The sequence below is a fragment of the Excalfactoria chinensis genome, chromosome 1 (genome assembly GCF_039878825.1).
Source record: "Excalfactoria chinensis isolate bCotChi1 chromosome 1, bCotChi1.hap2, whole genome shotgun sequence".
NCBI classification, from domain to species: domain Eukaryota; kingdom Metazoa; phylum Chordata; class Aves; order Galliformes; family Phasianidae; genus Excalfactoria; species Excalfactoria chinensis.
In genome coordinates, this window is record NC_092825.1 from 57333359 (window position 1) to 57356286 (window position 22928).

General features: G+C 38.8%; 1 protein-coding gene across 12 annotated transcripts in view; it reads left to right on the plus strand.

The window, feature by feature from the left end:
- The window catches only part of WNK1 (WNK lysine deficient protein kinase 1), a 98817-nt gene that overhangs the window by 14428 nt on the left and 61461 nt on the right, over nt 1-22928 (plus strand). For all 12 annotated transcript variants that reach the window (XM_072355097.1, XM_072355115.1, XM_072355107.1 and 9 more), the window contains exons 2-3: nt 16030-16202; nt 20905-21125. In XM_072355097.1, coding sequence (XP_072211198.1) covers nt 16030-16202; nt 20905-21125 — 394 coding nt within the window. The remainder of the gene's footprint in view (nt 1-16029; nt 16203-20904; nt 21126-22928) is intronic.

Here is a 22928-nt window from a genome sequence, read left to right on the forward strand (position 1 = left end):
AACAGTTTTCTGGCGGCTTGTGGAACTCAATAATGCTGTGTCTGTGTGATAGGAGCTCTTGCAGCCAGTAGGAAACAGACTTTCAGCTCTTAAGTTTAGGGGATCTAATAGAGCTTGGAAGGCCTAAGCTGTTCTACGCTCCTTTGATGAGAGTTTTTGGCCTTTGAACTGGAAATGTTCATCAGTGAAAACTTGTGTTGTTGAATCTGCATGACTGGTGTGGCTGATGGGAACAGTGTGTTTTTTGCTGTCACATTGATAGCGTTTATGGATGTACTGAAAGGTGGTTATACTTAGTGTGTAACTTCCATCAAGCTTCGTAATTATGAATGGACTTCAGTTCACACTGTTTTCTGCTTTCGTATGAGCTGATAAGGTGTCTGGGATAAGTCATTCTGATAAACGTCTGTTTTTTCAGCTGTATAGCATTGTATGATCTTTTGCTTTGGTGTCAAAGAACGAGAAGTCCCTTGACTCAAACCTCATCTGAGCAGCCATCTTCTAGCTTAGTGCCAGGTTTACAGTTTAAGCATCTGGGAACCATCAGTGCATGCTATGGAGATAGCAAGGATAGCTGTTAGCCTGTCTGGCTTTACTGGCTTTTGAACAGAGGCTGCAAAAGAGAAATAGTTTGATGGAGTTCTTTAGATGGAGTGACAAGAGGAGACTGTGCATACTTGTGTAGCCCCTCTGGGTGTTGCTGGCAAGAGTCCCACCACAACGATTTAGTGTTTGAATATTCAGAGCAAGACTTGGTGACAATTCTTAAAATGGTAGTTGAAATAATTAGTAAGCTATGTGTAATTGAAACTGTATTACCAGCCATCAGCTTGCATAGAATGCAAATCGATACTGATTTTGCTTCTTCTAAAAATATGAGAGCCTGTTTAATTGTGCTTATGATGGGCTGGTTTCCTCCTGTAAAGCCTGTGATGTTAGTCTAGAGACCACACGTATCTCATTGCAGATGAGCCCTACCCTCGTCAGTCATTGGAAGTATTCTTCAAATATTGTTTTTCTAATGCTGTAAAACCATTTGGTTTTAACCCAGGCTGTAGTGAAATGAAAAGTGTCTCTGTGTGAGAGCCCAGAACTGAGAAACCAGTTGCATATTCTTGCTGTAATATTTTGTTAGTGCAGTGCGTGTGATGCGTGTGCTTAATGTGAATGTCAATCAGGTCTTTTTTCCTCTAGCAGCATGAATGCAGCTCACTCATCCAGTGGTAGAAGCTGCTTCTTGAACTCCTTGGTTACTGCACTTTTTGGACTGCAGAAAGCAGTCAAGCAGATTTGAGAAGTGAGCTGTGTAGCATAAATGCTTGTAACTTTCCTGGAGTTTGGATTTGAAATGGTCTGCAATTTTGCAAGCTGACTTTGGAAGAAACATGTTACGAATACTTTATATTTATGTAATGGTCATTAGCTGTTCAGTTTTTATGACCAGCTGATGTGGGAATGATACATTAGGTAGCGCCACTTAAGTAAGATCATGATTCCAGTTGCCCAGCTGGTGTACCTTGGCTACTTGGGCTGTGAGTTTTCAATCTGAGTGTCTAGTTTCAAGCTTAGTTGTTTTAAGAAGCTTCAGACAAGGTGGTGCAAATACTGCTCTGTTATGTCCATTTCTTTCTTAAGCTTTGGTAGTTCAGAATGGTTCAGCAGAGACCTAAAAGCAGTGATGAAACGTTTGAGTTGCCTTTGTGCTGAGACTTGAACCACTATCTTTCTTCAAACCTTGAAGCCTTGATCTCTGTCTACCAGGAGTACATGTTAGTGTCCATATGATGCCTTCCGGAAGAGTTTTGCTTAGACAATGCAAAGTGATATTGTAAAAGAGTTATTTTTGTGTAGCATGTTCAAGTCAAGCTCTCAGTGTGGGAAATGCAGTATAGAAGGCTGTAGAACATAATTCAGTTCGTGTGTTTGTATTGCAGATGTTTAAGCTATTAAAGTTTGATATCCTCAGTGAAGGTGTTCTCCATCAGTACATAAGTTTCTCTGAGGAATAAGGACTGAAGTTCTCAAGCAGAAAATCTTTTAAGGAGCAGCAGCCTCCATTTCTGCAGAAGCAGCAGTCTTTGCAGCTATTAACCTTAGTGTTTAAATGATAAAAGTCTAGCTTTGGTTCCGGTGTGTTGTAGAAGGTCTGATGCAGACATCTGTGAAAAGATACTGCTCGAGTAGCTTTAATTATAGCAAATTCAAATCTTGCCAAATCATTTTCTTACTAGTTTAAAAGCAGATGCTCAAAATCCATCTGCTTTCCCACAAGCACCAGAGAATAATGTTATTGGATAAGCTGGAATATATTTTTAAAATAAATTTGGTGAATAGAATCTTTATCCTTTTCAGTCAAATGTATTTGTAAAATTAGGAAGTTTCCATGTTTGGAGCTGAGCCTTTTAAATACCTTTTGGATCTTTCCTGTTAAACTGAAATAGACTATGCAGGTTTTAAATGAAATAGGGCTGCTAGCAAGCAGTGCTTCAGCATGAGCTGCAGGTTTGTAGGGATGTTCTGATTTCTCTGTAGTGATAGCCACTGTGATTGCGTGGAGAAAAAACAGGCCAGAAAATGTATGTAAATGAGACAAGTGCAAGAAATCTAAACAGTCTATCCTAAACATAGGTATAATCAGAGTAGAGCTTGACTGCTTTTAGCTTTGTTGTAGTGTTTAGAATCTAGCACGCTGCAGGGAAATTCCTTTTTAATTAGCTCAGAGTCAGGTCTGTGCTGTGTCTAATGCTGTTTGACTCTTGGGAAGTGGATTCTGAAAGGTGCTTTGAGAAGAAGGGTTGGCAGGAGCCTGTGGTAGGGAAATGCAGTAGTTATCCCTTGAACCAGCTGGAAAGTGGTGCCTTCCATCTCTTACATAATTCTTGGTGTTTGCAGGCATGGTCTCTTCTGCTTTCTTCAGGTTCCATCCTGTCCTTAAAATACCATCTTGTTCCACTGTTTTAAGTAAGAACGTGAATTTTGGAGAAAAGCCTTCTGTTTTTACAAGGCTGATCACTGCCAGTAAGTTTCTTGGGAAGTCCTTATTTAGGTATGTGTTGTGAAATCAGCTGCGATAAGAAGGGTCCATTGTGGCACAAATGTCAGTTTCTAGCTTACAGCTTTATGTGTGTGACAAACTCTGAAATGGAGTCGCTTGGACTGAGTCAGCAATTCAGTATGTTGAAAGTGTTCAGGCAGTCTCAGTTTGGTTTGCGTACTGCATGTTGATTTGCTCTGCAGATGGGGATCCGAACTGATTGGTTGTGCAGACCTTCAGCTGAAGATGAGGGTGGACTGGGTCTGTCTGAGAGAGCATGCTTGGAAATGGCAAATTGTGAGAAAATGTTAGATTCAACACGTGTTGGGAGCATAGGAAAGATTAAAATAGCATCAAAAAGCGAGCAGCCTCTGCAGCCAAAGTGCTCAGGGCGAGAGCAAGCAGGGGTGGAACTGCAGTTCTTTGTTTGCAATGCAGTCTGGATTTTATTACTTGCAAAGAGAAATCACAAGGGGCAGTGTGTGTTTCTGGTGGACAGATATGTTGTGACTAATTTGGAAGAAGCCTGACCATTAATTTTTCAGCCTGCTAACAGCTTTAAAGGTAGGACTGTGACTCTTGAGGCTGTGATTAATCTGCCCAGCTCCTGCTTATTGGGCAGCTTCTTGGTTTTGTTCCCCTTTCACAATTGCCAGCCCTTAAGTATTGATACTGGTGCAGTTACCATAATCTTAGAGTTGTGAAACCTGCTACTGTGTACTCCAATATATTTATTGAAGTCTATTTCCAGTGTTAGAGGCACTGCAGCAGCAGGTGCTTATGCTGGGCCCTTGTTTTTTGTTAATCAGAGAAAACTAGAAGCACATGAAGTACTTATCCTTCCTATATTCCTCTTGTGTAAGATTTCAGTATTGTGGCCCAAGCTAAGAAAAAGATGCTCAAGCTACCTCCTGCTTTGTTGGAAGAAATGGGTATCACAGGTTCTGTGGAACAATATGGTACTTTCCCCCCTTAGTTGTGGATGCTGATAGGGTTGTTCCTAGTTATTCCCTGAGGGAGCAGTCACTGGTGGCAGCTAGTTTCCTGCTTTTTCTTGGGCTGTTCATAAGCAAGTTTAAGGACATGGAAATGCAAAGAGGACTTCTGGAGGGATCTCCAGCTTGCTTTTCTTATTATAGATCAACAGTCCTGATTAGAAACCAGTTTTCTTCAGGGCATCTCCTCATCTTCTTGAATCATTTGAAGTGTTACCTAGGACACTGACGCTTGAAGTTCCAAACATAAGAATGCTGTGGTGGCAATGACACAACTCTCCTAAGAATTTTCTGTTGTTTTGAGGAGGTAAAGCTATAATGTCGCTTCTACCTTTTAGTCCCCTTAGCAGAAGTGGTCTGAGAACTGTATTCCCAAGGGATTGTTTCCTGCAGCTGGCCATTGGGAGTACTGAGATCTCAGTTTAGGTCAGAACCGTCCTGTGGAAACCTTATGTATTGAAACGATATCTTGAGGAATAAGAACAAAACATTACCTGACACTGCTCCGGAAAGAATCCATGAGGTTCTTCTCGGCATCTCTAGGCGTTAAGTGTTCAAACACTGGGAATTTTGATGAGTAAGTTCATCTTGGCATTCAGGTTATTGCTTGAGTTAATTGAGGAAAATACAGGAGTATCAATGGGGAACAAGCAAAGAAAACTGATTTTGGGGTGTTTCCAGATGGTTGCTTATATGGTTGCTGTCCTGCTTTCACTTGCATCTTGTTGCCCAGTGGTTGGACACTAGGCTCTTGTTCTGGAAATTAAAATTGCCTATCTTGAGATCAATCTGGGTCTTGTTTCTGCCTGTAGGAAAGATGTTCTTGTGGAGCCTTGGTTGTCATAAGAGTGGGGGAAGATTCTTTTCTAGCAAGAGGAAAGCTGTGTATTGTTAAAGGAATAACTGGTGGATTTGAGACTAAAACTTCTGAATGCTTGCCATCTTTGGGATATGTTTTAGCTTAGTTAAAATGATTATTCTGGGGTGTTGTGTGTGGTGATGTAATAGGGGATGGAATGTAATTTAAAGGGAGATATGGGATGCCTCAAATCCTCTTGCCCTCTTACCACCTGTGCTATTGCCACTGAAGCAGTGGATGCTGTACTGGAGCACTTGTGCAGCTTTTCTGACAAAACACTTTGATTTGATTTCCTGCTTCTGTGGCTTCTTGTGTGCAGGTCTGCTAAATGCAGGGATGTCTTTCTGACAGAACTGTGGCTAAAAATGTTTTCAGATAACTTTTTGACTAAGGAACCTATTTCAGTGTTAAATGTGGTTAACAGTTAATTTTGGTGCGTGATGCACAGAACGTGAACATTTGAATATCTTCTATTTTGCTGTATCTGTGTGACTCCTAGAGGGACACAAAGAGAGGTCTAACAAGGAATGATCTCTCATGGAGTTTTCTAGCAGTTATGTAAGGGTTTTCTGTTGCCTGCCAGTACTTGGCCTACGCTTCATGTGTCGTAACTGGTAGTCATCCACAATTCTGTGAAGTAAATGAAGGATGCTTTTTGGATGTGTTTGCAGAAGCAGCAGTGGAACTGGGAGAGCTGTAATTAGTCTGCATATGCAGTATATATGCTCCTATCTTGTATATCATCTTGAAGCTAACGTGTATTATAGACTAATGTGAGTTAGTTTTACAAGTGGAAGAACATGAATATTTGAACCAGTTTGTTTGTTACCTGTAGTTATCATGCTGGAATTTTTGTAAGCTAACTCACCAGCGGCACAGGAGAATTAGGTTTGCATTTATCTCTGTCTGTGATCTTTACTGGTTTTGAACATTGCTAGTAAATCCTGGGAGCCATCTTTACACTTCTGCATGATTTCCAAGCAGCATACTAGTGCAACTTGTTTGTACCCTCTCCTCTGTATGTTGTTCAGTGCTTTTATGAAGTGTCTTACAATTCTTCATCCTAAAATATTTTTGGTTCTGTAAATAGACTTGTCTGTATCACAACTAGTGAAGAGTTCATCCCAGTGTTCTAGGCGTGTACCTACTCATAAAGTACTACAGAAATCTGTGTAATAAAAATAGAGCTACAGTTCCTCTTTTGGTATAGAACGTAAAGAGAATGGATTGTGGAAGAGACCTTATTGCAGTATTGGCACCCTGTAAATGGAAAATTAGTTTTTCATCATAAAATTAAACTGAGGTGTTTGAATGCATCTTCCATTTTGCTAACAAAGCAATCAGTTCAGTGCAAAATGAGAACTGACATGAGTTCCCAAAGTTTTAATGAGGCATTTGAACCAAGTGACAAGGTGATGTAGCTGGTTAATAGCTCATCAAGAATTCTGTTCAGCTAGCAGTCCAACTCGGTGATAAGCCCTCTGTATTAAGCATAAGCCTTACTGTGAATTGGTATCAGATAGCAAACTTACCCGTTTATCTTCCATGAATCAAATAGAAGTCTCGAAGTGAAGAGAGTTCCCTATCTGAGTACTGATTATTTTGGCATAGGACAGCATTTTGATTACTATCCCTTATGTTCACCCTCTAAGGCTGAACAAATTGCCTAAAACCTTCAGCAGTTTTTTTTTTCCAGACTTCTGTGTAAGGAAACACAAATGCTGCCTAGAGGAACCCTAGAATAGAAATGACCGAAGCCCAAACAGTTGTTTGCCATTCTTAGACCAGATTTTCAAGGACCTGAGAGATACCAGAGAAGGTCATGCCGAAGTCATAGGTTTTGTATCTACTGCTCAGCGTTTGTCTCTCCTATTGGTTATAGAGAGAGCAAAAGAAAAGTATGTAATGGACTTACAAAGTTTGAAAGGTTCATATACTTGTGAAGCTACTGTGTCTTTTTTATAGCTCTACTCCTTAAGAGTGTAAATGAAATATTTGATTTCCTGCAGGAAACCATGGGATTAGTTGGAATCATTGTTTTCTATGGAAGAAGAATTTGGTTCTCTCAGGGCAGTTCTTGCTTTGCCTGTAAGTGTTACTGCTGACATGGTGAAGTGGGGAGAGGAGTAGCTTGAACTTGTATTAACACATTTATTCACATACAGCCCATCTCCAGAACAAGCACACAGGGGGCATGGTTTTGATTTATTTTTATTATTTTTATTTTATTTTTCTTGGGTAAAGCTAGGTGCTTCATTGCCTGATATGTCATGCCCATATTAAGTGGAAAGCTAAGAAATCAGACAGCGTAAGTATCTTGGAAACTTGTCAGCCAGACTGTTCTAACCCTGTTGGAGTAGTGTAGGTTCTCTGCCATTATCTTTCCTAGATTGGCCTCCTTGTCCCAGTCTTCAGGCGACACTCACACCTGTGTGTCTCCAGTGGTCCAGGTACTGAGGTGTGCCTAGTGTACTACCTTAGGCACTGCTGGAAGTAACGATTCTCCTAGTGCTACTGCTCCAAAATGTGAACATTGGAAGTTGCGTTAAGATTTCTTGTAACCTTACATAAAGAGGAAATACTCTGATCTGCTGTTGTCCTGCAAAAGGACAAAAGGTTTTTGGTTGTTTTTTTTTTTTTTTTTCCTGCAGCTGTTTTCATGATACATGTTGTATTTCCATACTTCTTACAATTCTGATCCCACTTCTGCTCTTTGTTCAGTGAAAGGAAGTGAGGCAGAATGGCTTTGTATCTAGGCTAGCTGCTGAGATCATCTCTGATGAGCTGTTCCTAACTTCCTGTGCTTAAGCATCTTTGTTTTTTCATGTCCTAGTTCTTCCTTACTTCCAGCTTCCTGTGTGGCAGTGTTAGTACTGGATTTGTTCTGAATGTCCTTGTGTGAATTATGGGATCTTGGAACCTGAGGATTTTCCCAACTTTCTTCTTTCTAGCTCTGGAAGAAGGTTGCAACTGTGACTATGGGTCAGTTGTGTTCAACAGTGCTGGAACTTGTTGCAAACAAGCACATACCTGAGTGTTAATGCCCCATAATCAGGAACTTTCAGTGGTGGTGGCTCTTCAAGCACATTGCTGCCACCAGGTGTCCTAGATGCTGCTGCCACTGGGCGGCTGCTGCAGCATGTGTAACAGTGGGAAGAGAGACCACAACAGAGGAATGTAGTTAGTGGTGATATTCTCTTTCCCTTCTCCTGTGCTGATGAATCATAGCTTTGTCAAAGCAAACAAGCAATTGCAGTAAAAAATGGGGAGCATCACTGATATCTTTCAATCACGTACATAGGCTTCAGTTCTGGACACACTCTCTTTAATGTTAGATATAATTATAAGCTGAAGTATTGCCTCTTTCAGTTATGTATAATTGACTTCTGCAGACTGAATTCTTTTGAGGCCGGTAGTAAGTGTGTATGCAGAATGATGCTTGTTCTGATGTGTACGTTGAAAAGATCAAAGAAAAGAAAAAACATACTTTATTCTGTCTTCCAGTACGGAGTAAAAAGCTACTGATGCTTTGAGTGAATTACCAAACTGTTTTTAATCTTGGTTTTGATGTTTATAGGGTTCATCATCACGAAGCTTAGACAACACGCAGTGTAACTCTCTACTCCAGTTCCATCTGCTACACTGTAATGTTCAGTGTGACCAGGAAAGAGTTACCTTCATGTTGCACACTGCTTCTTACCTATGTGGTTTAATTTTTGCCAACTTAAATGTGTTTGTGTTATTTTTTTTTTCTTGAACAGGGTTGGTGCTTTTTTGGAAAGGTGAATGGAGGAGCCCTGTCAGCCCAAGCCCTGAATCACTAAGTTGTCACATTTATGAAATACAAATGAATAGGGAAAGCCTAGAGCTTTTTTCTTTCTTTTTTTTTCAGCTGGCCTATTTTCTCCATCTAAGCACAAGGATGCTTCAACTCTCAGGAAAAGTTTGTCAAAACTTCAAAGATTTGTCTGCTCCCTTTTTGATTACTAAGACTTGTATTTCCCTCCTCTACTTCCTCCCCTCCCTCCCCATCAGTCTATCCAGGTGTCATCTCCGTCAAGATTAGTATACTTTGTTGCTTTAATTCCCTCCTCTGAGGAGAAACACTAAGCTTGCATGTGTTATCTGCATCACTCACCTGTATCAGTGAGAAGTGATTGCTCATAAGTTTATGCACTGAAATGCTAGAAATGGGAATGCAGAAGAGAACATACAGGCCGTTGCTTTTATAGGAATCTGTAATGTGAATAATCCCATAAGCATCCAACTAAGATGATGAGTTTTGTATGTACTTGCCTAAAACTCACAGCACTCCTGAATACTTCTGCCTGAATAGGAAGAAATCTGCAGAAAAATATTTACCCTTAATCACAAAGCTGCAGAGGTGTAGTAGATAAATGACTGCTTTAACCCTACTCCTTTTAATTGTGTCAAATGTGAACAATATACTTCAGTGTAATCTTTCTCAATGTTATCTGCACACTCCACTGGAACTGCCTGTATCTTATATAAAATTGAGCTTTGCTGTGGAGGTTGTCCAGCCAGGAACATGAGGTGGTGCTTTCAGTAAGTGCTGCCTTTCATTCTACTATGTGTCCTGGCAGCTTTCTTTCATCCCCAAAGATGAGGAAGAAGGGGACTGGAATTACTGGTTAGTAGCATCCAGAATACAGGACAACAAAAATCCTCGTATTTGCTTTTCTATTAATTAATCCTTCTATACTGAAATGGCTACTGACCATTAGAAGTCTCTATTCTGAGACTCTGCAACCTAATGTCAAGATGAGGATATTTTTTCCTTTCAGAAAGCAATGTGATTTCAAACAAACACAGAAACTGATTTTGATTTCTAATTTCAATAAGCAAATCCTTTCTTCCTTAAAATCTTTGCAGAGCTGTTTATGGGGATGAGTGGCCCAGATTGATGGAGGGGTGGATAATTAAGGAGTTTGATGTCTGGGAGACGTCTGAGCTTCTGAATGCCTAGAGGATTTTGAGCACTGTGGTTTTATGGTGAGGAAGCCTGACTCTTAGTTTTGTCTTTCTTTGGAGAGTAGCTTTTTTGGTTTGGTTTATTCTTGGCTTGTCTTTTGGTTAATGAGTGTGTATGTTTTTGGCAGAAATAACATTTGACTTATCTAAAGAACAGTGTGTGTGTCTGTTTTAATATACTGTTCCACCTGTGCATGAACTGCAGCTTGGAAGCACTGACAGCTGTGTTCTGGCAACTCTTGATATGGTGACTTCTTGTGTACTAAACGTAGGCATCTTAATGTGGCATTGGCCTCAGTAGGCAGAATTCTAATGTATTGCTTATTCAGCAGCTGGCAACCTACCTTGGTTGCTAACGGTCTTCCCCATTGTGCTGAGAGCCCCCAGAGTATTACTAGACACATATTATGGAATCAACCATTATAGTCTTAGGTTGTAGAGGCTTGCTTGTACTACTAGAAGATAGGAGAGCTGTAGCAAGGAGAACGCATGAAGCAGGAGTTGCTTAGGTTTGCAGACCTGGTTCTCTGCTCTGTGCTTAGCTAAAGGTTTGTATAACTCTATAAACATTATACTATAAAATTTCATTCTCAAACCAGGCGCTCAGATGTTCTGAACGTTTGAGCAAGTGCATGCCAAACAAAAAAAAGAAAACAACCCTCTTGCATACTTCTGCAATAGCAGCTGTTTAGCTGCATTTAATCTACTATTCATGTTCAGTGGTTTGTAGAAAGGTACACAGGTAGAAGGATGTGTTGAGATCCTTGATCTCAATTTTCATGTCTGTTGGTGCATAGACATGCATTTTGAAGGATATCTTCTCATCTTGTTCTATCTTGTCTTATAATTTTAGAACTCTAATGTGGGTTTTGTTGACACAAAAATAGACAGTTCTTGTGCACTCAGACTCCCATTTCTAGGTATCAACTGCGTAATGCTGGCTGATCTTTAAGCTCAGTGAATTCTTTGTTGATATTTTGTTAATGTAGCTCAGTGGTCACTGTGCTCATTTTTCCTCTTAACTGCTAGATTTTTTCAGGATGAGAACACTGCAGTCCACAAAGCTGTGGTTCCATTAACAGCACTGAATATCAGAGCACTGTCTTGCTAGCTTCTCCTCTGATGACCCCTCATTAACCTTGCCTAAAAGGCTTCCAAAGCCTTTTCATATGCTGCAGAAATGCACACAGAAGAACGCTTGTCTGTTCTGTATCCTACTTTTTCTGAATAATAGGGTGGGAGCTGCAGTAACTTCCCTCTGATTTTCAGATATTTGGAAAGCTTGATAAAATGCTGCTTGGTGTAACCTCAGCAGAGCTGGATATTTTATTTACCTTGGTTATGATTCACTTTATCTATAATTCACCAGTACTTTGAAGTCTGCTATGGCTGTACGTTGTCAGAGCACATCAATTGAAGGAGATTCATTCCTACTAATTTATCTGGTGTTTTTCTAGTACGTCTCTTTTAGATAAAAGCTAGCTGGTGTTTCTCCAGTGTAGTTCAAAACCAAAAAGCAAAAACCCAAATCCTGTACTTTAGTGAGCATTATAGCAATGCAAAATTTCTGGATCCAGTAGTATAACGTGCAGAAAGCAAGGAAAACCTGTCTGTAAAAGGTAAAGCAATCAGTCTATTACTTTCTTCCTTGATATCTTCCTAATATGTGGAAGAAAGGGCTTCTCTTTAAGTTGTTTAGCAGATCACTCACTCAGCTGTTAAGTTGAATGTGTCAGTTCATTCTGTTAATGAAGTATTTGCCTGTAATTTCCCTAACAGGGCACCCTTGCTTTTAGTGACATCTGAAACTCAGTCTTTGACATGCAGTTCTGGAAGTCTGTTGTATTATAGCTTTGAAATGTTTTTCTTCTGTAATTCAGCTCAGGCCCCTTCAGTACTTTTTGGGGCTGCGTAGCAGAAATGCACAGTAAAGCAAAGCAGAGGGCGAGACCTTTTTTGAGTTCATGAGCACTGTGCCTCACAAGGGCCATTCCCAGGCTGCTCCTGAATCTGGTGTGCTGTGCAGTCCTTGTCACAGTGCTTTGGGACAACACCTGGAAGGACCGCAGGAAGTCAGGAAGAAGAACACATGGAAAAAAGGTTGAGTAGAACCTATTAACTGGTGTACGAGCAGCCCAGTTGAAACTTAAGATTAATCTAAATGTCAGAAATGTATTTCCTTCCGTCTTTCAGAAGGATGCTGAACAGACATTAAGCTTTGACTGGAAAAAATACCACTGAGGGATTATAGATAACTTTTGCTGATGTGCTTCACTTTCTGTGGCTTGGCAGAAAAGCTGACCTGTGAAGATGCTGGTTTTATTTGTCTTTATTTCTTCCTTTACATAAGGTATCTAGGCACAGGAATAGAAGGCAGGCTGTAACAGTTCTGGGTTACTCACGCTTTTCCAGATTAAATGCATCAGCAAAAGGGTCAGCCTATATACCTGGTATGTTGTAACTGACTAAGATTCCTGTCTTACGTTGAATGATGCAAATAGCTCTGATAGCTGTTTCCTGACCAAAAGAAGTCAGAAGGGAAGCATGTGGATAAATGAAAGCTGCCAAGAAAAGATTATTGAATGGTATTGAGCTGAACAATTGTTTCACTTAGTGCCTCTCGCTATTCAGACCTCTGGCACTGCAGAACCATGGGTCACGTGCTGGGAAGCCTTGCTGTTTGTCCTGGCTTGTCAAAACAATTTAATGTAGGTGGAAAGGAATGAATGAAATGAACGAAGTGGGCTCGATGCATCTGTTTCAATTTGTTGGAAGGGCAGCCCAGCGATGGTGACACTTCAGTCCTTCAGGAAAGCTATTGGTTCACAGAGAACAATGCTGTCCAAATTATGAGGTAGTTAAGTCCATTTTAGGAAGCAAGTTCTCTTCAAGTTTGACAGCTTGTGTATTTTTAAATATTTAGGCTCTATCAGCTCAGCACTTGCTGTAACTGAGATGCAAGAATGTGATTTTCAAACAGCGAGACTTAGGAGCTTGTCTTGCCTGCCTGGTGTTGCTACATTATATGGTCAAAATGAATGTTTGGGGGAGGAAGGAGGGTCAAACTTTTTAAATTATTATTTTTAGTTGAAATTCCAAAACAAATTGGTCTTTGAAGGATAGGATATCAAGTCATATATTATTAACAGTTATTAAAGAAGAAGTGACTTCTATATTTTGCTTTGTTTCTCATTGTTTGATTTAAAAAATGAAAATAAAAGAGAACACTGCAGTCTTGTGCTTTGTGATACTGGAATGTCAAGCTGTGAGGAAACTTATCTGCTGTTTCCAGCAAGCACATGCTGATGTCTTCCATCTTCATGCCTACTTAGAGCCCAAGCTGTGAGGGGGAAAAAGGCTACAGGAGATATGGATCTTATTTGATTCACTTTTGATATAATTTAATCAGAGATCATAGCCTGACACTCAAAATGAGCTATGATACTTTTTGCTGTTTCTTTGGAGGTGGGGATGGAACTGGAGCAAGGGTGGCTTTTACATTCCTTGCATATAGCCTGTAGGTTGTTTGCAGGCTGTGTTGGAAGGTAGCTTATCCAAGTGTAACCACCAATCATTGTATATACAGATGAATTTTGTTGGTGTCATTTTATGTGAGGTCTAATATGTCGAGTGCTGGTTTTCATTTTCCAAGTACATTCGCTGTTTTCTGCTACCTAGCATTAGTGTTCCTTTAAGGGAAGATACATAAATACCTGTTATAGATAAGCATATGGTCCAAGGAAATAGGATACTTAAAGGTCATATGCATTGCTTGTCTTATGAAACAAGTGGTTTCTATCCTTTTCTTAGAGCTCTGTTCAGCATTAACTTTGGCTGCTGCAGTATGCTACCGAAAGGTGTGATGTTTCCTTGGTTGCAGAAATATTGCTGTTTTCTCTGGTTGGAATTTGTGTTCCTTGGCCTCTGTTTGCATCTAAACTCATCTGAGATCATTAGGGCACTGTGGCTTCCAGAGAAGCGTTGTGTTAATATACTGTCATTGTCTGGAAAGAGAGATGAGTCAAAATACACATGCCTATTAGGAGTCTGCTCCTCGATATGAGTGGCCCTTGAAAGTGAGATCAGTCACACTTGGGCTTAGATGAGAACTTAATGTCAAGTGGAGTCTAAAACTGGTTAGTAACATCTGTTAGTTCACAGAATACAGGAAACTTAATCCAAGTGTATATCTGGGTTCTGGTTTTTGGACAAAAATAAATACAGGTACTTGTTACATTGCTTAAATTTAGCTTTGTAATATGAACAATTGTTACAGCCTGTCTTTTATAGTTACCATAAATAGTAATTGGATGTAGGGCTAAACAGATGAATTATACGGACAAAGAGCAGAGGCTGGGAATAATCTGCTTCATTTTCTTTGTGAGAGTGATTATTGTGATTGTGTGTTCTGTTCAAAGTATTGAGATCCTTTAAGCACGTGTGTATGATCTTTTGATCGATGTGCTGATAGCAGCTCACTGCTTTTCGGCATCACAACTGCTTGTAACAGTCAAGATTAAATTGGTCTTGGACAGAACTTGTGCTGCTATATACTGTAACGAAAGGAAAGTTATTAGCTGTGTAAGACAGCTCAAATGGGAATGCTACTTGTGTGTTGGAGTAACCCAATAAAAACCAAAACAACCAACCAAAAAACTTCACCAGATCTCAGCAGAAGTGAATACTGACATGTTTTCTTAGTGTTTCTGCATGCACATTCTATCAAAACTGACGTTTGTGCAAGTATGCTTTCTAAAGGAGTGAGGGGAAGTGGTAGCACTAATTTCTGCAGGGGGAAATAGTTGCGGGAGTGAATGCTTTCGAAATCTATTGATTAATTTGTGGCACTGAGGAATTTGGTGTTTTCTTAACCATAAATATATGGTAAAAGATAGACACTTAAAAGCACTGATATCTGAAGTAATTTCAGACCTATTCTTCTGTTTGATCTGGGAGACTCCTATGCTTCTGAAAATGGGAGCTTCGTCTGGAAATGAGATAGTCCTTGCTTCCTAGGAAAAGTCAATAATTCATGTGAACAGAGGGTGGTTTAGATATTAACATGGCTGAATTGTATTGAGAAAACACATTATCTGTTAACAAAAGAAGAGGAATTACAGACTAGTGGATGATTGTGAATGGTTGGAGTAGACCCTGTGTGCTTATTCTACTGCCCTGTAGCTGAAATGTTTGTGTGCAATGGCGTGACTTAAAATTATTGCTCAGATTTGACAGAGGGCACTGATTATTCGTAATTAGCTGGTAGAAACACTGATTGTAAAAATCTGGGCTTTGACTGTATCTTGAAATGGTCTTAATGCATATGGATCTGATTTATGTCAGTTGATCAGCCAGACTAGTGCGATCATGCATCTGTAAACTGACAGCTGAAAGATGCAAGGAGGCTTTTCATGTTTGCAACTTATTCCTGGTCAGCTGGTCAGGATCTTGAAGATATTAAAATAGTCAGTTGTTGGTAGATGATACAGCAATATTGTCCAGGAAAGCTTTTTCATGACTTGTCTCTGGCCAGAAGCTTGCTGTCTCTCTAGTGTGAATTATGTCTTTGTTTTCCTTGATGCTCGATTACAGGGAACTTGCTCAATCATGAGATCATGCCTTTAATAATAGTAATGAAAAAATCAAACCCAAACTTATTTGTCTTCCATTATGAATGCTTCCTATATGTTAGGTTTTCTGCTCTATCATCTATATGGAGAATTAATCCAGTCTGTTACCAATGGTGTGGATACTAGGCATGAAGGAATTACTAAAGATTATAGGTGTTTGTAATTTGGGATATGTGCTTTAAATTGTCCTTTTTTTTAACCTGTCCTTGAATACATGAGTATCATAGGACATTGTTGCCTTTCTGCTTCAAGTCAAACAATCCCTTTGGAGTAAGGATAGAAGAAATAGCTCTAGGAGATGATCCCCAATGATACTGTAAAGAAAACTATGATTTAAAAATAAATAAATAAAAAGCTATGATAGAATGTCTTCTAAATAGAGAAGTTACTGCATGAGTAACTGCAAACAAAATGGCATTTAAAAGGTGCTGATTCTTGTTCAATGATTGTACACAACCTGTTTTTCAATTTGCTGTTTCTCTAAGAAATAAAACAAAGCTTTATTTTCTTTTTCATTAGGATCGGAAACTATCCAAGTCAGAGCGGCAAAGATTTAAAGAGGAAGCTGGGATGCTGAAAGGGCTTCAGCATCCCAATATTGTCAGGTTCTATGATTCCTGGGAGTCCACAGTCAAAGGAAAAAAATGTATTGTCCTTGTCACGGAACTCATGACATCTGGAACATTAAAAACGTAAGTAAATTCTAGTGTGTCAAAGCACTTGATCATCATCACAAAATTAGAGCACTTTTGAAGTAGGTGGTAATTCAAAATAGGTAAGAGTAGAGACCTATTACTGAGGGATAGACTGCTGCAGGGGAATTCTTTAAGAAGAGTTTTATTGGCACTGTGGGGTGCAATGGGCCATTCTTTGTTAGCAAACTTGTCGGATTCTTCATTGTGATGTCCTAGTAAGTACGTGCAGGAAAACTCTGATTTTGTGAGCTCAGTAAGTATGCTGCTTTTCTGCACCTTTTGTTTTCCTCCTGAGTGCTCTCCCATTTGGCATGAGGTATTTTGTATAGAGTTCAAAGCACTGATTGATTCACCTTGTTTGGTCATTAGGTGTTACTGCAGTAACAGTAAAAAGAAGGAAAAAAAGCCACCCCAAAATACATCTTTTTAGTTAAAATTTCAAGGTAGTACCTTAGAGAAGCTTGAAAGCATTTACAGTTTTGACCTGCTAAGTAATTGAATGCAGCTAGATGTGTTTTTAAGCCAGTTGGAATCTAGTGATTCAAACTGCTGTGAGGGCCCTCTAGTGGTACATAAAGCTGAGGGAGTTGAACTGAAATTGTGCTATTGCCTTATGCTGTCTATTGCCTTACACTGTAAATCTTGCAGAATGTGCATTTCTTCAGGAGCATCCAGTTACTAAGCTACTGGAATTAAAACTGCTGAGATGTAATATTTGTGAGTTGTCATCTGAATTTGGTGCCCATTTAAGTCCTAAATGTGTGAATAGACTGTAGGAACTTTGGTTAAAATAGGTTGTGAACTACTTGTGTGTTTTTCTTCTTTCTTTTTGCAATGTTTGTCCACAGATGGACATGTTTAAAACAGGGAAAATATACTTTTGGGTGTCTGAACTGTAATTATGGGGATGTGTTTTTTTCCTTGAAATAGGGCTGGTGGGTTAAAGAAGTTATAACTTTATCTGTGTGTCCATGCGGGGCTTTTCTGAGGTTGTTTAAGGTATATCAGATAAAGCAAGAGGTCAGTTACGTCATGTCCTGTGCTTAGAACAGTATGAAGGTTTTACAGCTTTGTACAGATGCTTTTATTTGCAGGTATTTATTTTCATAGTAGTGAGCATAGGGTTGGATATAACTCTTCCTCTCTTTCTTACTCTGTTCTTTCCCTCATAGATTTAATGTTTGGATTGCTCTGCTGTGCTGTAGCATAGCAAGATAAAGTAAAAGCAGATGACTGTAAGATAATATTTTGATAGGAAGAAATACTTAAGATTTACTATCCATAAGATTGTTTTGTACTCTGAAGTGTGGGGTTTTTTTTTTATCTGGAAAAGAACTTAATATTCTTTTTAATTGGCTATCATTTAAATAATGTTTTTTTCCACTGTTGTGTACTTTGTAATTTAGTTTAGTTTTGTGCCCTTCACTGGATACATGACAGGTAAACTACATGAGAAATTTCTGAAATACCAAGTTTAGTATCTATGTGTTTCATTTATATTCTACTCCCATGCTGCTCACTTATTGTTAGCATACAGAGTTTGAATGAGTATTACTTCCATATTTACCCAGTGTCTTTATACTACCTGCTTATAAAACAAGTCTTCCTTAGTCTGAGACATAGCCATTGTTGCCACTTGATATTAAAAACAAACGAGCAAAACATGAGATGGATGTATAATGTTATCCCAAAGTATCTTTTCATGATATTCTATTGTGTTTGTGTATGCAATATTGTGAACTCATCCTTTTAAGATGCCGCTTGGGAACTTCTTCATACCAATGGAAGAGTTTTACAACTCAATTATTGTAAGAATTTGCTTTCTAACATTATATATAACAGAATTAAATTGTCTATTTTAAGTCTTAATTACTCTGTTAATGATGATGGCAGTTTAATTATTTTGACTTAAGTCTCAGCCTCTAGTTTTGTCTCCAGAGGCCATTGTAGTTTGTGTTCCTGATCTACTTCAAGCGAAAGTATTAAAGATCATGTGCCTTCATAACTGCTTCTGCTAACTTAGTAGGATTTCTTCTAGCTCCTTCAGATAAGATGCTGTGATAGTTTGTGAGCCTTCCTGGTTTAAAAAAAAACAAACAACAACACACAACAAACAAACATAAAATTGCAAGACAAGAAGTCAAACTCTAGTTTCTACTTATCTCTTTCTGTTGCAGATAACTATTAGGAAAGCCTTGTTTTCTCATCTTTGCTTGGATTCTGTGCTAAGATCAAGCACCTATCTTTAATTGACAACTACCCTGCTAAATGGAGAAGAATGGTGTTGATCTGCCAGGAGCAAGTTCAGTGGAGGTCATCAAGATGTTAAGGGTTGGAGCACCTGCTGTGTGACTATGAGCTAAGGAAGGGAAACTTTTAGGAGTGACCTAACAGCAGTCTTCCAGTGTCTATGAAGAAGTCATAGACTCTTTCTGCTGGTGCTTGGTGGGTAGGAGGATTAGAGGTATCAGGCCTAAACTGAAACTAAGGATCTTCATACTTGAGTGTAATAAGAAACTTCTTGACAGTGGGGACAATCAGGCAGTGGTACAAGTTGCCCCAAGTGGCTATGCTGTCACCTTCCTTGGAGAACCTCAAGACATGACAGGATATAGCCCAATTTAACCTCATCTGGCTTCCTGGTTGACCCTATGTGGAAAGGAAGCTTAGCCTGGAGACCTCTTGATGTCATCTCAAACCTGAATTGTTGTATGTATAATACTTGGAAAATTAAAACCTGATAGGCTAATAGGGCTGTCTATGTATTTTTAAGTATTTACATATTTTTCCATTTTAAACTACTTTCTACCTTAAGCGACACGTGACTTAGTTTATGACAGTGTTATGGAAAAATTACAGCAACACTGCAGGATGCTGGGTGATGGTTGGACCAAGATCCTTTAACAGTGAGAAGCTGGCAGTAGACTAGCATATTTGAAACCAAGAATGTAATTAGGGATTCCAGATGCTGAACTGAAGTGCCCCTACCATGTGATCTTTGGAACAGACTCAAGAGTGATGAATGAGGATTGTGTCAATAGCAAGAATTCAAGTGGTAGCTGATGTGATCCAGATCTTCCTTCAGCTTGTATCCTTCCTTGGGTTGGCTTTTTCCCTGTCTGTCTTTATATTCTGTTTCAAGACTCCTTCTGGAACTAGGTCCTGAGTGCTTTTACAGTTTGTTTTCATAGCAGAATTATTGCTAGCAATTTGTTTTCCAGATCTTCCTCTGGAGTGGAGAAATTAAAGTAACAGGAGTTTAATTATGGAGTTTTTATACTGGTGTTGAAGCAAGTAATTTTATGGGTATTCAGAAGACTGAACACTGCCACTGAATAATTGAACCTGACTTGATTTTAGGTTTGTAGCTTCTGAACTCCATTCTGGTCATAGAATTTACCACTGGTCTTGTGGCAGTATAAAACTTGTCTGACTTTTCCTGAGTAACCTTGGCTACATAAGAATAAAATTAGTGCTGTACACAGCGTACCATTTAACAGTTCCTTCTCTAAATACATTTCAGCTCTTTATTTTTAAGAAGGAAGAAAAGAACTCTTTCTTCAAACTGACACTTCTACCTGAAGAGATGTGTGTGAGAATACACAGCTGGAAAGCACTTGAATAGGTCATAGTTCATTCACCTTGTGACATCTTTAATCTATCAAAGTTTAGTAGAATAAGATCATACTCTTGTGTCATAAAGGCTGAAAAACAATTTTTTGTGTGAATTTTCTCATGACGTTCAGAAAGCAGCAATATTAGAACAGTTAAGACTGGGTCATGTTTTGCCTGCAAAGGGGTGCTGATGTAGCGTATATACTTTCCACATCGATCTGTTAGCATAATCATTTTAAAGATCTTTTCCTCTCTGTAGATTTGAAGTGCTGAGTATTAACCGATCAGATTCAGACAGTCACATCCTATATGGGACAGCACCAGGGAAGTGATCTCAGAGTTTTTGATTTGCTTGTCATCGAGTAAATTGATGTAGGTTCAAAGTGTAATCTGGAATCCTTGATCAAAGTGGTAGGAATAACATTGATAATTAAGGTAGAGTGACTTTGTAACTCTTGCATGGTTTGCAGAGGCTATGTACTTGGCTGTTCTTTATTAGCATCTTTGGCTTTACTGCTCTCTTCCTAATAGTTCACCAAGGAAAAGATTTCAGCTATTTAAGCAATGATAGGATAAAATGCAGGGGGAGGTAATCCTCTTAGATAAGTAGATAAGGAGTTGTAATGCATAAGTTTTTAACTGTTTGTTGTGGAAACAGTGCCTTGAAACTTAGCAAGCTGAGTGCTTAATTATCTTCAGGTTGACTTGGTATGCAAATTATTTTTAAAGTATTTTGTTAATTCAGTAATTTAATAATCTTAATGATTCTTTTTTTTAATTATTTTTTATTTATTTATTTTACTTTAAGCACTATGGTCTTGCGGTTAGAAGGAAGTAGGTAGAAATTTTCTATAGGGCAGTTTTTCTTTCTGGGAGGGGGATCCATCTTCAGCTCTTTGATTTTTAAGCTGCATGGGTATTTTTTTTAAATAGATGCAATTAAAATTTCTCAAGTCTCTTTAGCTTTCTCTCTTTAGAACAGCAAATGGTACAGCATGATCTGCTACTTGGTAGCAGAACTTAATTTTGAAATACAAGTGGCTGATGCTAGAGCCTGTTTAATGTACTGTTATCTTTTCACTAGGTATCTAAAAAGATTTAAAGTGATGAAAATCAAAGTACTACGAAGCTGGTGTCGTCAGATACTAAAAGGCTTACAGTTTCTACACACACGCACTCCTCCCATTATTCACAGAGACTTAAAATGTGACAACATCTTCATTACTGGCCCCACTGGTTCAGTCAAGATTGGAGACCTTGGACTGGCAACCCTGAAGAGAGCTTCTTTTGCCAAAAGTGTGATAGGTAAGTCTCTACTGTTTAGAAGGCTGATGAGCCGGTCTATTTACTTGGGTATGAGCCTTAAGAGCTTTCCTTTAAAATATGGTTTCAAAGGTACACAATCTAAACCTGAAGGTGTGTAGTCTTGATTTCTTGGCTTTTGAGATCAGTTGGAGTTCCTGAAGATATGACATAATGAAACTTTTCACATGTTTTATATTTGTACAGTAACTTAAAGCATTTCTGAATATAGATTTATTGCCTCGCCCAACAGTTTTGTGCAACAATGTTGATAAAACCATTCTTAACTACATATATGAAAGGTGAGAATTGTGTCTCTTCAAGAAACATGCAATTGAGTTTTGGTAACTATCAAACATCTTGATGTTTAGTTACGCATTAATTTATACCAATTTTTTTCAGTTGTCACCAGGTGTTAATATTAAATCTCTTACACTTGGCAAATAAAAACTAAAATGTATTAAAGTCAAAATATATCGCAGTTGGGCCAGGATAAAACGTTTTAATCAGACAGTCTCTGGACTTGCAGGTTAATGTTAAGTTGGGAGGGTGTACTAGGGAAGTATTGTCTCGTACTTGCTCTATTCTTGTGTGTCCACTAATGACCATTTTCAGGAAATAAGCTACTGGATTGATAGGTCTAGTACTGTTTTTCTTGTAAATTCTTTAAAGAAATGGTTTTATCAGCTTTGTTCTTATAGTTGGACAAGCAGGCTTCAAGGAATGAAATTGCTTTTATTTCCGGTGTCTAAGCTTGCTAAAGTGTAATATTGCTCAACAGTCCTATATTAGATACCCAAATGGGATCAAAAATGCATACCTGTGAACTCTCTTGAAAGTGATTGCTGAAATATTTCCTGCTTCTTAACCAGGTCAAAATAATAGAAGGAATGGAAAAAGTACATTTTGTCCAGAAAAAAAAAAGGTTTTTTCCTTAAATGTGCTACCCTTTTCTTCAAATTTGTTATTACAGAATTATCATTTTGTATGTTAATGGCTTCCCTTTGGATAAATGGCTATGATGGCATTCTCTTTTTTTCATTTTTTGTGGTGAAAAGTGATTGTTCATTGATCTATAAAACGATCTTGAATCTGGTATCTGCAGGAAATAATTCTGTGCTGAAATTGACAGAATCAAACTGATGTCTTTGATCATACAGTGCAGTCCCTTTGATTACAGAAGGGATGCTGTGATGCTTCTCTGAGCAAAAATTTTCTGCGAACTATTGAAATGGGACTTGTTGAATCTCACGCTCTATGCTTGTAACTCAATCTCTCTGTATTTCTAAGTATTTTTGACTGTAGGATGTTCCTCACTAATGCCTGTATCTGCATCTGCAGTAGGCCTATAAATATACTGCAGGTGAGGAGGTAAGTATATGAAGAAGAGGGCTCCGGTGAGTGGCCTTTGCAGAAAATTACTTTTCATTTTCCATCATGAAGATTTATATTTTTTTAACAAAAAGAGTTTTTCATTGCAAGGCCTTTCCTGAACCATTCTACTTCAAAAAGTAGGTGGAGAGCACTAGGACAGAGACTAGCTGTGGGCTCTTACCAGTACTACCTTCTTTTGCAGCAGTGGGCGGTCAGGTAATTCTTGAAACCAGGTTTAATGTGCCTCCTTTTTCTTACAGGGAGAAAAGGTAAGTGTCTTAACTCTCCTCAGTATTTGGTTTGCAGCCTATGGCTAGTCTGTTTTCCCTTCTCCTTAATCCCCTTTCCCTCCATTTGATGCCTGATTCAATCTGTTTTGGTACTCGCACTAACATGCATAAAATGAGAACTACATCAGCCCTTCATACCATT